The 17,656-nt window shown below is 42.3% G+C and overlaps 1 protein-coding gene across 1 annotated transcript; it reads left to right on the top strand.

Annotated features, from left to right (window-relative positions):
- The first annotated feature begins 2,482 nt into the window (after window positions 1-2,482).
- LOC132251783 (olfactory receptor 11A1-like) lies at window positions 2,483-15,969 on the top strand. The gene is made up of 2 exons (XM_059731712.1): window positions 2,483-3,147; window positions 14,972-15,969. The coding sequence occupies exons 1-2, from the start codon at window positions 2,538-2,540 to the stop codon at window positions 15,967-15,969; spliced, it is 1,608 nt and encodes a 535-aa protein (XP_059587695.1). The 5' UTR covers window positions 2,483-2,537.
- The last annotated feature ends 1,687 nt before the right edge of the window (window positions 15,970-17,656 follow it).

The following is a 17,656-nucleotide window of genomic DNA, read 5'->3' as shown; positions in this document are numbered from 1 at the left end:
GGCTAGGTAGGTAAATAGATGGACAGAGAGATGGATAGATAAAGAGATGGAACTGCTTTGTCCACTTACAAATGGAAATAAGTTTTATATATATAGTACACTGATGAGCTATTTATGCAACAGAAGCATAAGGTTGTGCTTTAATGTGCCAAAACACAACCAGTATTCACATGTTAGAATATCAGCATTTGGCCATTTTAATATACACTAATTAACTTATTCGAATATACACATTTTTTTTTTCAATACTGATCCATATTCTATTATTCAGAGAAGCTGAACAAAACAGAACAAAAACCTGTAAACTGCTATTTTAGTGTAGACTAAAATGTATAGACTAAATATATATCTTTAAGGAACAATGGTGTTTTGTGTTGATTTGAAAATATTTATCTACAGACAGTATTTAAATTAAAAGTCCTTAAATGTCTCACTTCCTATCAGGGGTTTAGGTTGTAGCCATGTTGGTCTAAGGATATAGGCAGACAAAGTTCCTTGGGTGAATTTGATATCTTTTATTAGACCAACCCAAATGGTTGGAGAATAGTTATTAAGCAAGCTTTCGGGTTCAAAGACCCTTCGTCAGGCTAAGGACGCTGCAGCAGTTGCTGCGTGCTCTTCCTGGAAGAGCAACTGCTGCAGCGTCCTTAGCCTGACGAAGGGTCTTTGAACCCGAAAGCTTGCTTAATAACTATTCTCCAACCATTTGGGTTGGTCTAATAAAAGATATCAAATTCACCCAAGGAACTTTGTCTGCCTCAGTTCTTATCAGCAGTTTCTAATTATCAAAATATTTTAGTTCCGTTTAGGTGAAATATAGTTTAAATTATTCTTTTAAATACATAACATTTATTAAACCAGCATTAATCTAGACATACATATGTAATTATAGACATTAGATGATACATAACTACATGCTAGCAAAAGGGAATGGCTTTACATGTTAGATAATGATGTGAGTTAAGAAAAATCAATTCCGAATGAAAGAAGTTCTTGTGATAATGTTACAATAATCCTAATTCTTCTCTCTTGGTGGTGATGTGGATGCTAAAATTGAATAATGCAGTCTTAACATTTTTAATCTTTTTTGAATCCCACTACAAGAAATTTGCTACAAGTTGGGTGTGTTTATGTTACAATCATGCTGTATACCTCATTTTCCTAATTGGTTATCACATTGGGAAAATATGGGGATCAGAAGACCAGGTCACAGAGTCCAAGCATTCAGGGTCTCAGTCATTCTAGACACTCAGATTTGGAGATTTGGCCACCAAATCAGGTCGAATCTCTGCTGAATCGAGTCAGGGACCGAAGCTTCGCACAGCCCTAGAAAATACCACTGTCCTCATAGGTGGATCCAGAAGTGGTCAAAGAGATGTCTGCCATACCACTTCAGGAGCCAGGGCAGGAGTGCATAGGTTGGTTGGTCCCCTTCAGTTAACCTTGGCATTGGAACAGCAGCCAGGGACACTGCTGTGTGTGACACTATTGTTCAGGACACTCAAGCGTCCTGTTGCATCTCCGTCTTTTAGACTAGAGTGCAGAACCAGTGTAATGAATTTTCTACACTTGGTTCGCAGCATTGTTTCAAAGTACCTAGTGTGAATTTCAGTAGCAACACATATGGACATATTTTACTCACTTGCATTTTTCCTGAAACAAGCTCTGTTTGTAGGGAGGAAAAAAAGGTACTTACTCCTCAAATGACAGGTCTTTCAAGTTGATTCAATGCTATGATTTGTGATTTGATGAATTTCATGAATGTTTTCAAACCTTTAGGGTTACCAGTACTTTCCAATGCAGTAACAGAGCAGCCCAACAATTATAACAGGACAAAATACTGCTTTCCATCTGCTTATGGAGACCGCGGAGTTTTATTCTGACTCAAAATCACTTCATTATTCTTTATGATGTACTGATTCTGGAATCAGAAAGATTCCAGTGCTTTAAGATGCCAAACCATATTTATACAACTAGCAATGATAGAAATTGATATATATTTATTTATAATGTAGGGGCTGACTAGAATTTTTATCTGGAATTCATTAAATTTAAGCCTAAAACACTATAAACCTTTGATTAACCTTCTTAGAGCCAACTTCTAATAGCAGCACAATTCCAGAAACAACAGGAAGACTGTGAATGACATGTTAATATTATCAGCTGTGTAAAATTAAAACATATCATTTGTAATTTTGAGTGTGTAGCTCAATATAGAACATGCAAAATTTGCTCTTTTTTCCCTACCACCATTTTATTACAGTATTACAGATTTTGTAAAACAGTTCTTACATAGAATTTTTCCCTTATTTTTCTCTTAATGACACAGGTGGGGCAATGGCTTCCATGAAAGCATTCTGGAAATGAATATGCCGGACTATTCACCTCCTGGATGGATCTCTGGAACGCGAACCTAGATGGATCATTTTCAGGGAAAATTACTATCTTGAAAACTCAGGAGATGGACTGATTCCTTGCAATTCAAACGTGTCTGTTTTCTCACATTTTTTGAAGAGCTGTATGAAATCTCTGATGCCATGGCAGATGCAGAAGTAGGAAACCACACTTTGGTCACTGAATTTATCCTCCTGGGATTTGAAATTCTTCCAGAGTTACAAATACTTCTCTTCCTGTTGTTTTTCATACTCTACATTGCAACCATGGCTGGGAACGTCCTCATCATTGTGCTCATCATAGCTGTTCAGCATCTGCACACCCCCATGTACTTCTTCCTGGCGAACTTGTCCTGCTTGGAGACCTGCTATACCTGCACCCTCCTGCCCAAGATGATGGCAAACTTCCTCACTGGAGACAGAACAATTTCATCCTCTGGATGCTTCATCCAATTTTTTTTCTTTGGTATCTTGATAGTTACAGAGTGTTGTCTCTTATCCGTGATGTCTTATGATCGGTACTTGGCCATATGTAAACCACTGCATTATGCAGCCCTTATGAGTGAGAGATTTTGTTCCAGCCTTGCTGCTGGCTCATGGATCAGTGGATTTATAGTTGCCTCCATTATAAATCTCTTATTGTTACAATTAACCTTCTGTGGGCCCAATCAAGTTGACCATTTCTTTTGTGACTACATTCCATTGATTAAACTCTCCTGCAGTGACACTTATGAGATTGATCTTACAGTTTTTAGTCTTAGCTTTATTTTCCTTTTGCCCCCATTCCTTTTGACTCTAACGTCCTATGTCTGCATTATCACCACCATACTGAGAATCTCTTCCACTACTGGGAGACAAAAGGCCTTTTCCACCTGTTCCTCTCATATTATTGTGGTGACAATTTACTATGGGTCCATAACTATAGTCTATATGTTCCCACAAACCAACACCCTTAGAGCACTGAACAAAATATTCTCTCTTTCCTACACTGTGCTGACTCCATTGGCCAACCCTCTCATTTACAGCCTGAGAAACAAGGAAGTCAAGGAGGCTGTAAGAAAAGTTGTCTGTCTTTATAGATCTGAAAAAAGTTTAAGTATTCTCAGACTTCATTAGCAGGTTAAAGCAAAATGGAAATAACAGAAATCTGAGCTGTAGAAAACGAATGGGTCCTGGCCCAGGTGTTTTGGGGAATTCTAGAAGAAAGAGAAGCTTTAGAGTGATTCAATATATTTCACACCCTGTTCTAATGAACAGATTGTCCTGACACCACAGTGTTCATTTTAAAATTGTTCCCACTAAGAATACTGAATGGGTTTTGACAAATGAACTCTTGTGCTTCAAGCCAGTATAAACCCATTTTCTTCAACTGAAAGCTTCCTACACTTAGGCCCAGGTTGCACACAGTGAGCATGTGCATGCGCTGTTATTGAGGAGTGGCTGAGGTTGAAAAACCTAACCCCTTTTACCTATTGTTCATATGCTTGTATGCTAACCCTCAAACAGTTTGTTTGGTTTTTTTTTTCCAGGACAATTTTGGAACACACTTGAACAGAGTTTAAAGTACCTTACTCCATCTCTATCTCACTGACAAATCCTTTGAGTGTAAATATGTGTTTCACTTACTTCACAGATGAACCTGTGTCAATTCACACTATGCCCTGGTGAATGAATGCCAGAATTAGCAGAAGGGAGACTTTGGGTATAAACAGTGACAAATGAAACTGCTAACTGATGTAACTACTGTTCCATGGATAACATGCTAGTCTTATATACATTTTTGCTGAACCGTGTCTTCCCTTCTCGAACATGGGAATTACACTGCTGAACAAAAAAGGGAATGTAGGAAGCTGAATTATCTTATGTAGCATTGAAGTCCTCACAAGAAAAGTGGTAATGATGGAAATGCCTAACTGGGCATTAGGAAGAAGTCATTGGCAGGCATGGTGAATATCCTCTGTGTTATCTGCTTGCTTTTTGTAGCCTTGACTAATAAATTTGTAGTTAGACCTTAACTCACCTCTAGGGCTGTGTCCAGACAAGTGCGGACATGCGGTGTGTGGCGCCACAGACACGTCTGCAGCACCACATGTTGTACATGCAGTTGTTCTCCATGCTGCAAGGGAGCAGTAGAGGACCCCTGGATATCCAAGGGCCAAAAAAACCATGGAAAAAAAAAAGCTGAGCAGCACACAGGGGCAGCATGTACCACTCAAAAGTAGAGGTGGGCCTCCCAGAGTCACGCTGTGGCTGCCAGCCATGCTTCACATGCTAGAATTGCCATGGCTGCAGCCCTGGGAGGCCCCCAGGGCCTCAGGTAAGGCTTCTGGGACCAGCCCAGTGCCAGCCCCAGCCTCCCCTACCCTATCCAAGTTAACTTACTGTCTGCCAAAGCATGCATGGCACGGGCATTCCCCAAAGACAACTAGTAGTGGCACAAGATGCACCTGCATTAGTTGTTCCAGGAAAAACAAATGTCCACACCACATGTGGACATGGCCTAGGTGTGCTGTTCTCAAATCCTATCAGACTTTTCATGTCTAACTAATTTAGGGGCCTTCAAAAGTCCCAGCTTTCAGGGGGAGTCCCAACAACTTGTGATTAGAAAGCAAGGACAGTTTTGTGTTCAGGCAGGACTGGGATAGGGTACTTGTATTTACATGTACCATCTTGCTGTGGAGTAAATTAGTTTACTCCAGCCTAATAGGGGCACATGTAGACCCTAAAATATTTACTGCATGGCTATTTTCATCTACTGCAGAGTAAATATCCCATGTGGACATGTCCAGAGAGCCTGTGCATGGGCAGTTATCAAGGAGGGGCTGATTTTGTAAAATCCTAACCTCTTTGACTCATTGTTTGCATGCTTATATCCTAACCCTCAAACAGTTTAGTTCATCCAGGTGAATGTCCAGAACAGACTTGAACAGAGTCTACAAAAACTTTACTCTATCTCTATCTCACTGACAAATATTTTCATTGTAAATATGTGTTTCCCTTCACAGATGAACCTGTGTTGCTTTACACGGTGCTCTGGTGAACAAATGACAGAATTATGAGAACAGAGGATTTAGGTATAAACAGTGAAAATCAGGAACTTGTAAATGTGTAATTGCTGTTGATTCAATAACATATTAGTCTTATATTTTGTTGTGGCTAAACCCTGTCTTCCCTGCTTGAACATGGGAATTAAACTGCTAAACAAATAGGGGAATTTAGGAATCTGAATTATCTGATGTTGTGTTGAGATCCCCATACGAAACGTGGTAATGATGGGACTGCCTAACTATCCATTACAAATTGGGAAGAGGTCATTAGCAGCCATGGTGATTATCCTCTGTGTTATTTGCTTTCTTTTTGTAGCCTTGACTAATAAATTTGTACTTAGATCTTAACCCACCTTTAAGAGTGTTTCTCTCAAGTTCTATTGAACTTTTCATGTTTAACAAATTTAAAAGCCTTTAGAAGTCCCAGCTTTCAGGAGGAGTCCCAACATGGCATGATTAGAAAACAAGGACTGGGATTTATCATAAAATCATTGGAGTGACATTCTGGTGCTTCCTAGTTCTCTGTAGGCATGTCTACATGTTGCCCTATGTCACTGTAGCAATGTACTTCATCGGTCTCCGATGTGCTATGGTGATGTAACAATCATGTGAGTCTACACATGAGTGCCAACTACTTCTCACCTAATGCAGGAGGTATACAGTCCCCCTAGGGGGAATGCCCTACTGGACTTGATGCTGGCTATGGGGGATGACCTGGTAGGGGAGCTGCAGATTTGTGGTCACCTTGGAGACAGTGACCACCAATCAATAGAATTCACAATACAGCATAGAGTGGGTAAGATAACTAGTAGGGTGGAAGTGCTTGACTTTAGGAAGGCTAACTTCAGTGTGCTTAGGAGTTTAGTCAATGAAGCACTGCAGGATAGGAGTATTGGCGAGACAGGAGATGATCCCAGTGCAAGGGAATAGGGGGAAAGGGGCTAAAAACTTCCTTGGCTAAACAGAGAAATCCAGGGGAGCCTATGGGTTAAAAAAAGAGACATATAGGTGGTCAAATCAGGGTGAAGCTACCAAGGAGTATACCTACTTGGCCCATACTTGCAGGGAGGCAGTTAGAAAGGCCAAAGCAACTGCAGAGCTAAGGTTGGCAACACAAATTAAAGACAACAGAAAGTCTTTTTGTAGGTATGTAGGGAGTAAAAGGAAGGCGCAGGGCAGCATAAGACCCCTACTGGACAAGCAGGAGCAATTAGTGACAGACAGGGGGGACAAGGCTGAGCTCTTCAATGAGTTTTTTGCCTCAGTGTTCCTGAACAGGAGTCAAGATAAGTCTCCTAAAGGGTTCTTAGATGGGCATCAGAGGGACACCAGTCTACCAACTGTCGACACTGACTTGGTGCAGAGTCACTTGGATGGACTGGATGTGTTTAAGTCAGCAGGCCTGGACGAGCTTCATCTGAAGGAACTGGCTGGTGTCATAGCAGAACCAGTGGCACGGCTGTTTGAGTGCTCATGGTGCTCTGGTCAGGACCTGGAGGACTGGAAAAGGTCCAATGTGGTTCCTTTTTTCAAGAAGGGGAGGAAGGAGGATCCGAGTAATTATAGGCCAGTCAGTCTCACCTCCATCCTTGGAAAAGTCTTTGAAAAGATTATTACAATCATATTTGTGTGAGTCCAGCGAGAAAAATAATGCAGCAGGGAAACCAGCATGGATTTGTAATAAGCAGATCATGCCTGACTAATCTGGTTTCATTTTATGACCACGTCACAAAACACTTAGATGAAGGAGTGAAGGTGGATTTCATTTTCTTAGATTTTTAGGAAGGCCTTCGATACACTATTTCATCCCAGTCTCATAAATAAATTAAGGGGATGTAACTTAGATGCCTACATGTTTCAGTGGAGGGCAAATTGGCTTGGGGGTCGCACCCAGAGAGTGGTAGTAGATGGGTCAGTATCGACCAGGAAAGATGTCGGCAGTGGGGTCCCACAGAACTTGGTCCTTGGATCTGTACTCTTCAATGTCTTCATCAGTGACTTAGATGTGGGCGTGAAGTGTACTCTGTCCAAGTCTGTGGATGATACTAAATTGTGGGGTGAAGTGCACACTCCGAAGGGTAGGGAATGATTGCAGGCAGACCTGGACAGGTTAGAAAAGTGGGCGGTACACAATAGGATGCAGTACAACGAGGACAAATGCAGAGTGCTGCATCTAGGGTGCAAAAATATCTAGCACACCTACTGGCTGGGGAATGACCCTCGCAGCAGCACAGAAGAAAAGAGTGATCTCAGAGTCATAGTGGACTCCAAGATGAACATGAGTCATCAGTGTGATGAAATCATCAGCAAAGCTAACCACACTTTATCAAGCACCAGCAGATACATGACAAATAGTAAAGAGGTGATACTTCCCCTGTATGCGGCATTGGTCCAACAACAGTCGGAGTACTACCTCCAGTTCTGGGCGCCATACTTTAAGAAGGATGTGGATACCCTTGGGAGGGTTCAGAGCAGGGCCACTCATATGGTTAAGAACTTACAAATCAAGCCCTATGAGGAGATATTAAGGGACCTGGACCGCTTCAGCCTCCACAAGAGAAGGCTGAGAGGTGATCTTGTAGCCGCCTACAAATTCATTATAGGGATACAACAAGGAACTGAAGATTCTCTGTTCACCAGGGCGCCTCCTGGCATAACAAGAAGCAATGGTCACAAACTGACAGAGAGCAGATTTAGGCTAGACATCAGTAAAAACTTCTTCACGGTAAGGGTGGCCAACATTTGGAATGGGCTTCCAAGAGAGATGGTACTCTCTCCTGCCTCAGCGGTCTTCAAGAGAAGGCTGGACAGGCATCTGGCTGGGGTCATCTGACCCCAGCACTCTTTCCTGCCGAGGGCAGGAGGTCAGACTCAATGTTCTGTTGATTTTTCTTCTGACCCTAGCATCTATGAATCTATATGGGTACTTGTGGGGGCAGTGTGCGGGTGTGTGGTGTTTGTGGGGTGTGAGGGTCATTGGGTGGGTGGAGACCCCCACTACACTCCCCCCATGGTGCTTCAGCAGCAGGTGAGAGTGCTCAGGCCATGCATGCTTGGTGCAGGCACAGATGCCCAGCAGCATGCGGCTCCACATAGGCCCAGCACTGCACATAATGGCGAGGGGTGCAACCTGGGATATTTTGAAATGTCTTTATCTGATACCTCATGCGATGAGGAGTCAGATTTTCACCTGATTGGCCATTTTAAAGCTGTTTTCAACCATGCACTTGTGTTTGGTCACAGCTATAGGACGGCTTTCTGTGGCCAGATCAGGCAAAAATTGTCATTTCTGCCTATACCTGTTGTTCCTCACAAGAACACAATACTAGAGAGCCTTGATGTCTAGGTTGTGCTGGCTGTGGGGAGCCTTAACAGCCCAATCCTCTAGGAAGTTCTTTGTCCTTGTCTCACATATGTTTTAAGTGCTCATGATCATCCAGGAGTATCCTTCAGTGCTCCCCACTATACCTTGCGATGCCCAACATGCAATTTCTGCTCACAGAGTGGCATTGAGATTATAGGTGAATTACTCCAGGTGTCTACCATAGAACCTCATGAGCCACAGGAGGATATTTTGGGTATTCAAGAAGCAAATATTTTGAATATTTTGGGTATTCAAGAAGCATGTGTTGCATGTGAGGAAACATTCACTACTTCCAGTTCTGTGCTGGTACCAGGAGAGGCAAACACTTTCCACATGAGCAAGAGCACCAACTTCATGAGAGAACTTAATTCACTCAGAAAACCACCCTGTGTTCAGGCCAGGTTCATTACACTGTCACCAGGCATCTGCTAAGCCCTGAAGCAGGATAGAGAATGAATGCTTGAAACTGATGTACTCTGAGCTACAATTATCTGGGCGCAGGATGGGAGGGTGGGTGCCAGTCGTGGCTCCATTTCAGATCAGAAAGTTCATCTGAACAATCCCAGGTATGATCCTTTGGAGGAAATGCAGTGCCAGTACCTTCTGCATAGCACAGCTCACCTCCCACACAGCTGATCTGGTTATGGACTTCCTAATACTTTGGTGACAGATGAAAGTCTATTGGGAAGTTATCAGCAAACTTATGTTGGGGGCATGGTTCTAAAGTGACGGGACTAGCTCGGGACAGATCTCCATGTAGGTGTCCCCATTGTAACTGAATTGTGGTACCACTGCCCATCACCTCAGGCCTCCAAGACCTACTGCCAGCATGTGCTATTCCTTAGCTTAAAACTGTGGTCCTGCCATTCCAGGGCAGGCATCACTAAGGAGAAGCCAGGTGGGGTCACATACCCCTAAGGCACTGATGCTGGGCTACCTGCACTCTAGTTCCCTATCCGTGGCACACCTAAGTAGCATCCCCTCCAGAACAAAACAAAGTGCTTCAATTGGGAAGGGCCTGTGGCATAATAAAACACTTAAAATTGGTGCAGGATGTACAACAATTGACATGAACGGTTGTCCATACCCAACTTGTTTGATTATTTGGTATGTTCTTTGCCAGAGCAGTGCATTTGTCTCCGATTTAACTAAATGAATGTTAAAAGGTATTCAATTCTTCCATGTCTTAGTTCTTCCTCTCTGCTTCGTGAGCAAGTTGGAGATGGTAAACATACCCCATGGGGGATTTCAGCCCTCAGGAGATGTTAGACTGGGTCTGGAATTTGGTAATTGTTGAGCTGATAATTGCATCACAATCAGTGACAATATAGAAGCCCTAATGAGAGTACGTGGTTTTTCTCATTCCTTTTCTTTGTCATTCATTCCATCCCAATATTTCAAACTACCATCTCTCTCTCCCCCTCCCCCCGCCCTTTTTTTTTGCAGTTGTTTACTTTGTTCTGTGATTATTATGGCTTTACCTGCACAGTAATGATATGACATGCCCATCAGCACAAGTCTGGAGTATTACCACCTTCTCAAAGACAGGATAAATAATAATTCCTAGGAGGGCCAGCTATTTGTAATGCTTATCAGGTACAAATAGACAATTGAATGGGTGTAGAATGGCAACATCTTTCTGAGAATAGGTAGGTCTCTCAACTGGGAGACATGTATCTGAAATACATTGGGATAGGAGATTGACTGCAGAAGCAATTATTTGGTTTCCAGAATGAAAATGGAAGGGACCACAACAGATTCAAGCTTTTCCCAACCTTTGTAAGGTAAAGCAACATTTCTCTCTGTATGTCCGCAAATAATATGCTATCAGATTTAGGATGGATTGGTGAGGAGGTAGGTATATAGAAGTGTAGATAGAGAAACAGAACTAATTTATCCATTCATGAATGGAAATGCTATGCTGAAGCCTGTTCCATATAGAAATATTCTGAATAGCTCTTCATGCTGCATATTTTAAATCAGACCCAGAATATTTTTATATTAATATATATAGTACATTCAGAAAAACAAAGGTATTTTATAAAAAAACATTATATGAAAGTATTCATCCTTCAAATTCTATTTTCTTAAAGCCTATATCTTAATGTCTTATATTGATTAGATCAAATATAAGGTTAAATACTTCTTATAAAGCTGCAGCATTTATTAAGCATAATGGAATGTAAAGAAAAATATGTAATGCCAAGCAGTAAAAGAAATATAATTACATGATAACATTTTTAGTGTATAAAGGAATACATTTGACACATTAAGTTATAATCTGAGTTAGGAAAACAGCAACTCAGAGCAACTCAGGCTCTCATGGAATTATCCTAAATGGATAATCCCAAGGGGCTGAGGAGCAGACACTTCGCAGGGAAGGATCAGGATTTCACATGTTGCAGGCATTGTTCAGGCAGGGCAACTAGGGTCAGGTGACCAAGTAAAAAGTTTGTTACTGATTCTCAAGAGGATGCTGGGCAATCAGGTACCATTTTATACGGGGCAAGAATTGTGAAGCATCTCTTCCTTGCACAGGAGAACTAAAGGGACCCTCACATCACAGGTCGATCCTTGAGCATAAACTCCACTAATGAGCTTCTCTGACAGACTATGGTTCTATCTGTAATATTTCTAGCTTAGGTGTCTTTATGTGAAATAAATTGGTGATGAATTCCTAGGACTCTGACCTCTTTCATTGCATTTCCAATTAAATTGTCTGAGTCTGTACACATCAGTCAGCCCCACCTACTGAGCACACATGTTAGTTACTGAGGTGTTTTCAGAGCTGTTTTGTGGGAAAGGCTTCAATCCAGGCGGAGAAATTATCACTAGCAAATTTTTGTAGCCTCTTGATGTAACATGCAGCTCACCAGTGGAGTCTGCCTGTTTTTTGGCCATGGACCCAAAGGGTCTGCTCATGAAAGGCCATTTCTGCTTCAGATTTCTATTGTTATATTAAGCCCCGACTTAAAAAGAATCAAAATTATCATTACAACGGCCCTTCTCCTTTGACTGCAAATCTAATCTGCCAACCCTTTTTTCTTCCCTTCAGCTTTGGGTGCTCTACAGTGGTGGGCTGTATACCCATGGCAAGAATTATTTTCTCATTGCCCTGGAATTACCCTGGCCAGATTGTTATTCATGCATGCAAGAAGGCCGTTGTGGGTTGCACTGAAAACTTTGTGGCCCAACCAAATTGTTGTGTTTCAAAATATCCCAGTAACTTTTGTTTTGTTTTGTTTTTTTAACTTTAGCTTGGTACTTGGTAAGACCCTACAGGTCAATGCCATCAGTGTATCATGTGACTTTGTACTTTTGGCACAATTACTTCTGTCCTGTGGGATGGAGCCAGGGGGTGTACTGTTACAGATGACCCCATTGTCAGTCTACCCCCCCCCCCATTAATGCAGAAGCCACGGATGCTGTCCCATGTGCCACTGCCAGTCAGGACACTCAAGGGTCCCGTAGCATCTCTGTCTTTCACACCAGTGTTAAGCATCAATGTAATGAATGTTTTACATTCAATTCTCAGCATTGTTCAAAGTATCTGGAGTGAACTTCAGAAAAGAAGTGCATGTACATATTTTGCATCTCAGCCACTTACATTTCTTTGAAATAACATGTTTATAGAGAGGAAAGGGTTATTTCTTTTGTTACAGAAAAGGCCCTTTCAATTCCACCAAAGTCATGATTTTTGGAGCCTGACAAATGTTTGCCCAGCACCTGTGATGGGATGTTTTTTTCTAATGCAGTAGCAGAGCATCCAAATACTCAGAACAGAAGAAAATAGTGCTGTCCATCTGCCTATGGGAAGAGAGTGGGATTATATTCTGACTCAGAAAGTATTCAATACTCTTCACGATGTACCGATTCTTGGATCAGAAAGATTCCTGGACACTAGGAGACCAGAATAAGTTCAAATGATCAGCAATGATAGAAATGGATACATTTTCATTTTATATGTCAGAAACTCCAGATAAAAATTTGGATCCTTACACTGTAAACTGAAAACCGTATAAACCTTTGACTGTCATTCTTAGAACCAACTTTTAGAGCACAACTCAATTCAATCACATTCATAGGCTTCCTTGTGTTTCAATGTTGTCAGCTGTCTTAACTAAAATAGAGACTTCATTATTTACGTTCAGTACACATCATGCCCTCAGAAGTGGCTACCAGTCCTGCAAATTTCATCCAAATCTGGCTGGAAATAACAAAGGTATAGCCTGTTTTGACCTTCCCCATTATATCTTATGGGCAAAACTTCGAAACAGGGTTGAAACGGCAAAACGTTTCGACGGAAAAAAACAGAACAGCTGTTTTGACTTGAAACAAAAGTTGAAATGAAACACTGTTCTGTTGAAACGTCTAAACGCTGGTTGAAACAAAATGCTTCCATTTCGCACAGCCCTAGCATCCAGTATTTCCACGGCTATTTGCTAGGTCAAGTTTTCATGGTCATCACCAGCCATTCCCCTTTAAAATGGCTCATATCCTCCCAAACAGATAATGCCATCCTTACCCATTGGGCCTTGGCATTACAACCTTTTCAATTTCATATAGAATACAGACTAGGAAAGGTTAACATAGTGACTGACTATCTTGTTGCCATTCAAGGGACATTCCCACACATGGTTTGGCATCTTCCCTGCCCACACCCTCATCTGCCCCCATGGACCCAGGCAATCAGTCAAGAGTGCCTAATGGTGTCTTAAGGTGGAGGATGTGTAAGAGGGGAAGAGACAACAAATGGAGGTTTTCCCTTCTGTCTCCTCCCCCAGCAGTTGGAAAGGCACCAGCATGACAGGCCCCGGCACAGCAGTTCTGTAGCTGCTGGACCCTCTGGGTCAGGGGGAAAGAGGGCCAGGGCCAGGGAACAATCAACAGGAAGGGCAGAGGAGGAGGAGAGGGGGAGAAGCAGTGAGAAGCCTTGAGAGAAGTTGGGAAGCTGGGAAGCGGAGCGGAGTGGCTCACAGGAGGGTAGAGATGGAAACACCCCCCAGGAGAAAGGGGTGAGAGGACAGGGCCAGCACACAGCTGGGAAGAGCTACAGCTGGCAGTGAACAAACCACCTAGAGAGGATCAGGGGCAGAGGTGGGGCTGGGAAGACATGCATGACTTGCTCTAGAAGCTGAACCCGCTGTGCGCCTCAGTAAAGATTGAACCACAAAAGGGGACAGAGCTTTCCAGTGGAGAACAGTGGAAGAGTTCAAAGCCAGACCAGAATTGGCAACATTGGGACTTGGAGTTACCTCTCAGGACTGAGGAGCCGGGAGGCAACACAAGGATGGATGACATGAGACCTGGAAACAGTCCAGTGGATGACCAGGGATGGGAGGCAAACCGGCTAAGGGGAATGATTCCCCCTAAGAGGCAAAACCCTAGACCACAGCATGGGATAAGAATACATTAACTCGGAGTTCATCTCAGGAAAGGTTAGATGGTAGAACTTTCTGTTGAGTTTTTCAGTAAATGTTTAATGAACGTTGTTAAGGCTACACTGTGATGAGCACTATCATGAGGACGTGGGGCCGAGATCTCAGGTGGCTTAAGAAGAGCCACTGAAATGGAAGCAACTCTCCTATGTCAGTGAGAGGCATGGATAAGAAGAGATCATCCGTAAAGGGCTTCCTAACAATGATACCCATTTGGGCCAGGGATCTGGTGAGTTTGGGTTATAAAGGAGGTTGAAGCCGCATGAAGAAATCAGAGGGAAAAGATCCCATAAAAAATCAGCATGGACTCTGTCCCAGTAAAAACCACAAGACGTGGCAGGAGAACAAGAACAACTGACAAAATGGGCTGGTGATTCCATTTTGGGGGCTCACTCTGATGTCACAAGGGAGTAACTCAACAGGTAAGAAAGGATTTAACCCCTATATCCCGTGACACTATCAAAGAACTTTTCCCTTTCTTTTCTTGTAATGGCATAGGTAAGGCAATAACTTAGATGAAGGGGGCCTAAAAATGAATAGACAGTGCTATTCACCTCTTAGTTGGAACATTGGACCACCTACCTGAATAAGTCATTTTCCAACAAAATTAGTCATTTGAAAACTTAAGAGATGGACTGATTTCATGGCATTCAAAAGTATCTGTTTGTTTCAGATTATTTTGCAGACCTGTACTGAATTTCCCTGATGCCATGGCAGGTGCAGAGGTAGGAAATCAAACTTCTGTCACCGAATTTATTCTCCTGGGATTTGAAATTCTTCCAGAGTTTCAAATACTGCTCTTCATCCTCGTTCTTATATTCTACATTGCAACCGTGGCTGGGAACGTCCTCATCATTGTGCTCATCATAGCTGTTCAGCAACTGCAAACCCCCATGTACATCTTCCTGGGGAACTTGTCCTGCTTGGACACCTGCTATACCTGCACCCTCCTGCCCAGGATGCTGGCCAGCTTCCTCACTGGAGACAGAACTATTTCATTCTCTGGCTGCTTCATCCAATTATTTTTCTTTGGTATCTTGATAGTTACAGAATGGTGTCTGTTATCCGTGATGTCATATGATAGGTACTTAGCCATATGTAAACCGTTGCATTATTCAGCCCTTATGACTGACAGATTTTGTTTCACCCTTGCAGCTGGATCATGGATCAGTGGATTTATAGTTGTCACCATTTTGTATCTCTTCCTCTTACAATTAACCTTCTGTGGACCCAATCAAATTGAACATTTTTTTTGTGACTTTCTTGAAGTGATTAAACTCTCCTGCAGTAACACCTATGAGATTGAACTTGTAGCTTTCAGTTTTGACTGTATATTCCTCTTGCCCCCATTCCTTTTGACTCTCATGTCCTATGTTTGGATTATCAGGACCATAATGAGAATCCCTTCCACTACTGGGAGACAAAAGGCCTTCTCCACCTGTTCCTCTCATATTATTGTGGTGACCATATTTTATGGGTCCATAACTATAGTCTATATGTCCCCAACATCCAACACCCTAACAGCACTGAACAAAATATTCTCTCTTTCCTACACTGTGCTGACTCCATTGGTAAACCCTCTCATTTACAGCCTGAGAAACAAGGAAGTAAAGGAGGCTGTAAGGAAAGTTGTCTGCATGTTTCTGAACTGGAAAAGAATGCAACCATTCCTGAACTCTATTAGCAGGTTAAACAAAATTGGACATAACAGGAATCCAAGCTGTTGAAAATGTCTGGATTCTAGCACAAGGATTTTAGGGAATTTGAGAAAAAAGAGAAACGTTAGAGAGATTCAATACATTCCGTACCCTGTGTAAATGAATGTACTGTCCTGACACCAAGGTACGCATTTTAAAATTGTTCCCCAAAAGAATATGGAATGGATTTTGCCGTATGAAATCAATTCAATTGGAGGCTTCCTACACTTAGGCAGAGATGTAAATCTCCCATTAAGTTGCACACAGTGCTCGTGTGCATGGGCAGGTATCAAGGAGTGGCTGATATAGTAAAAACCTAACCTCTGACCCATTCTTCACAAGATTGTATCTTAACCCTCTAATAGTTTAGTTTGTCAGAAAAATGTCCCAAACTCACTTGAACATAGTCTACAAAAACCTTGATCTATCTCTGACTCACTGACCAATAGTTCATTTGTAAATATGTTTCACATCATTCAGATCTGAACCTGTGCCAGTTTGCACTGTGCCCTTGTGAACGAAAGACAGAACTACCATAATGGAGGCCTTGGGAATAAACAGTGACAGCTAGGACATTACAACTCATGTAACCACTTTCCAGGAATAACACACTAGTCTTATATATATTTTTTGTCTGACTGTACCTTGTTTTCCCTGCGTGAACATGGGGATTATACCGCTGAACAAATCAGGGAAATTATGAAGCTCATTTATCTATTGTGGTGAGAGTCTCATAAATAAAACTGGTATAATGGAGGGAGTATGACCCAGCCCCAATCTGTCCTCGTGGAACTTTGGAACATGGCAGCAGGGGAGGGGACATGATAAGGATGGGAACATGTCGTGGCTGCAATTTTTCAACATGCTGAAGAAGGGGGAATGATAGCTAGAATATGATATTTAGAGGTTTGCTTTTGGAAATTGGTTTGTAGGAAAAGTAGACTTCGCATTACAAACTGGTCCAGGGAAATGGTAAGGGTTAGCTGATTTCTAAAAGCCTGCTTGTGACAAAGTTTCCTTCGAGGCCAACTGTGTCTGAAGCCAGCAGACACACAGGCTGGGAAACTGAAGACATGAACACTGTTCCATAACAGAGATCAGGCACTCTGTAGCATTGGCACCAGGACAGTGCACAACTGCACAGCCCTTGGGATTTCCAGTTTTTGTGAACAGACCAGTTAGGAGTCTCTGTATATAACCAAATTAAGATAAATGCATGTGATGGATTTGTGGAAAAAGGTATATGCTGATAGGACAGAAGGTGGACAGTATAATGGCCACAATCAAACCAATCAATGATGCCCAGAGATGAAGTGTCATCCAAGGAAAGAAAGAATACAAAAAGAGGGATTTGAGCGCAGCAAAGAGTCCCCAGGTGGATGCCCAAGCAGCCCTTGTGGGGGCAGGAAGAAGGGTAAAGTTCAAAAAAGAAAGTCTTTTCAGAGAAAGCACCAAGGTTTCTCCGGGGGAAGGTCCAGAAGCCAGAAGGGGGGTGGAAGGCAAGCAGGCAGCCATTATATTCCAATAGTGTTAATTCATTCACCAGGCACAGTGTAAACTCACACATTTTCATCTGTGCAGTAAGTGAAATACATCTTTACAAGAAACAAACAAACTATTTGACAAAGAGATAGAAATGGAGTAAGGATCACTGGATGCAGTAGTTGCATCCAGTGCTCCTGGGAGAGGAAACACACAGACTGAGGCCCCAGAGCAG

This window comes from Alligator mississippiensis, chromosome 7 (assembly GCF_030867095.1).
Source record: "Alligator mississippiensis isolate rAllMis1 chromosome 7, rAllMis1, whole genome shotgun sequence".
NCBI classification, from domain to species: Eukaryota; Metazoa; Chordata; order Crocodylia; family Alligatoridae; genus Alligator; species Alligator mississippiensis.
This window is presented reverse-complemented; position numbering and strand designations above follow the sequence as displayed.

What these genes read in the sequence shown, in the direction of transcription:
- LOC132251783 (XM_059731712.1), top strand. Translation starts at nt 2,538, where the DNA reads ATGGCAGATGCAGAAGTAGGAAACCACACTTTGGTCACTGAATTTATC. An exon ending in GATTGATCTTACAGTTTTTA is followed by an intron (nt 3,148 to 14,971) that starts GTCTTAGCTTTA and finishes GTGCAGAGGTAG; the next exon opens with GAAATCAAACTTCTGTCACC.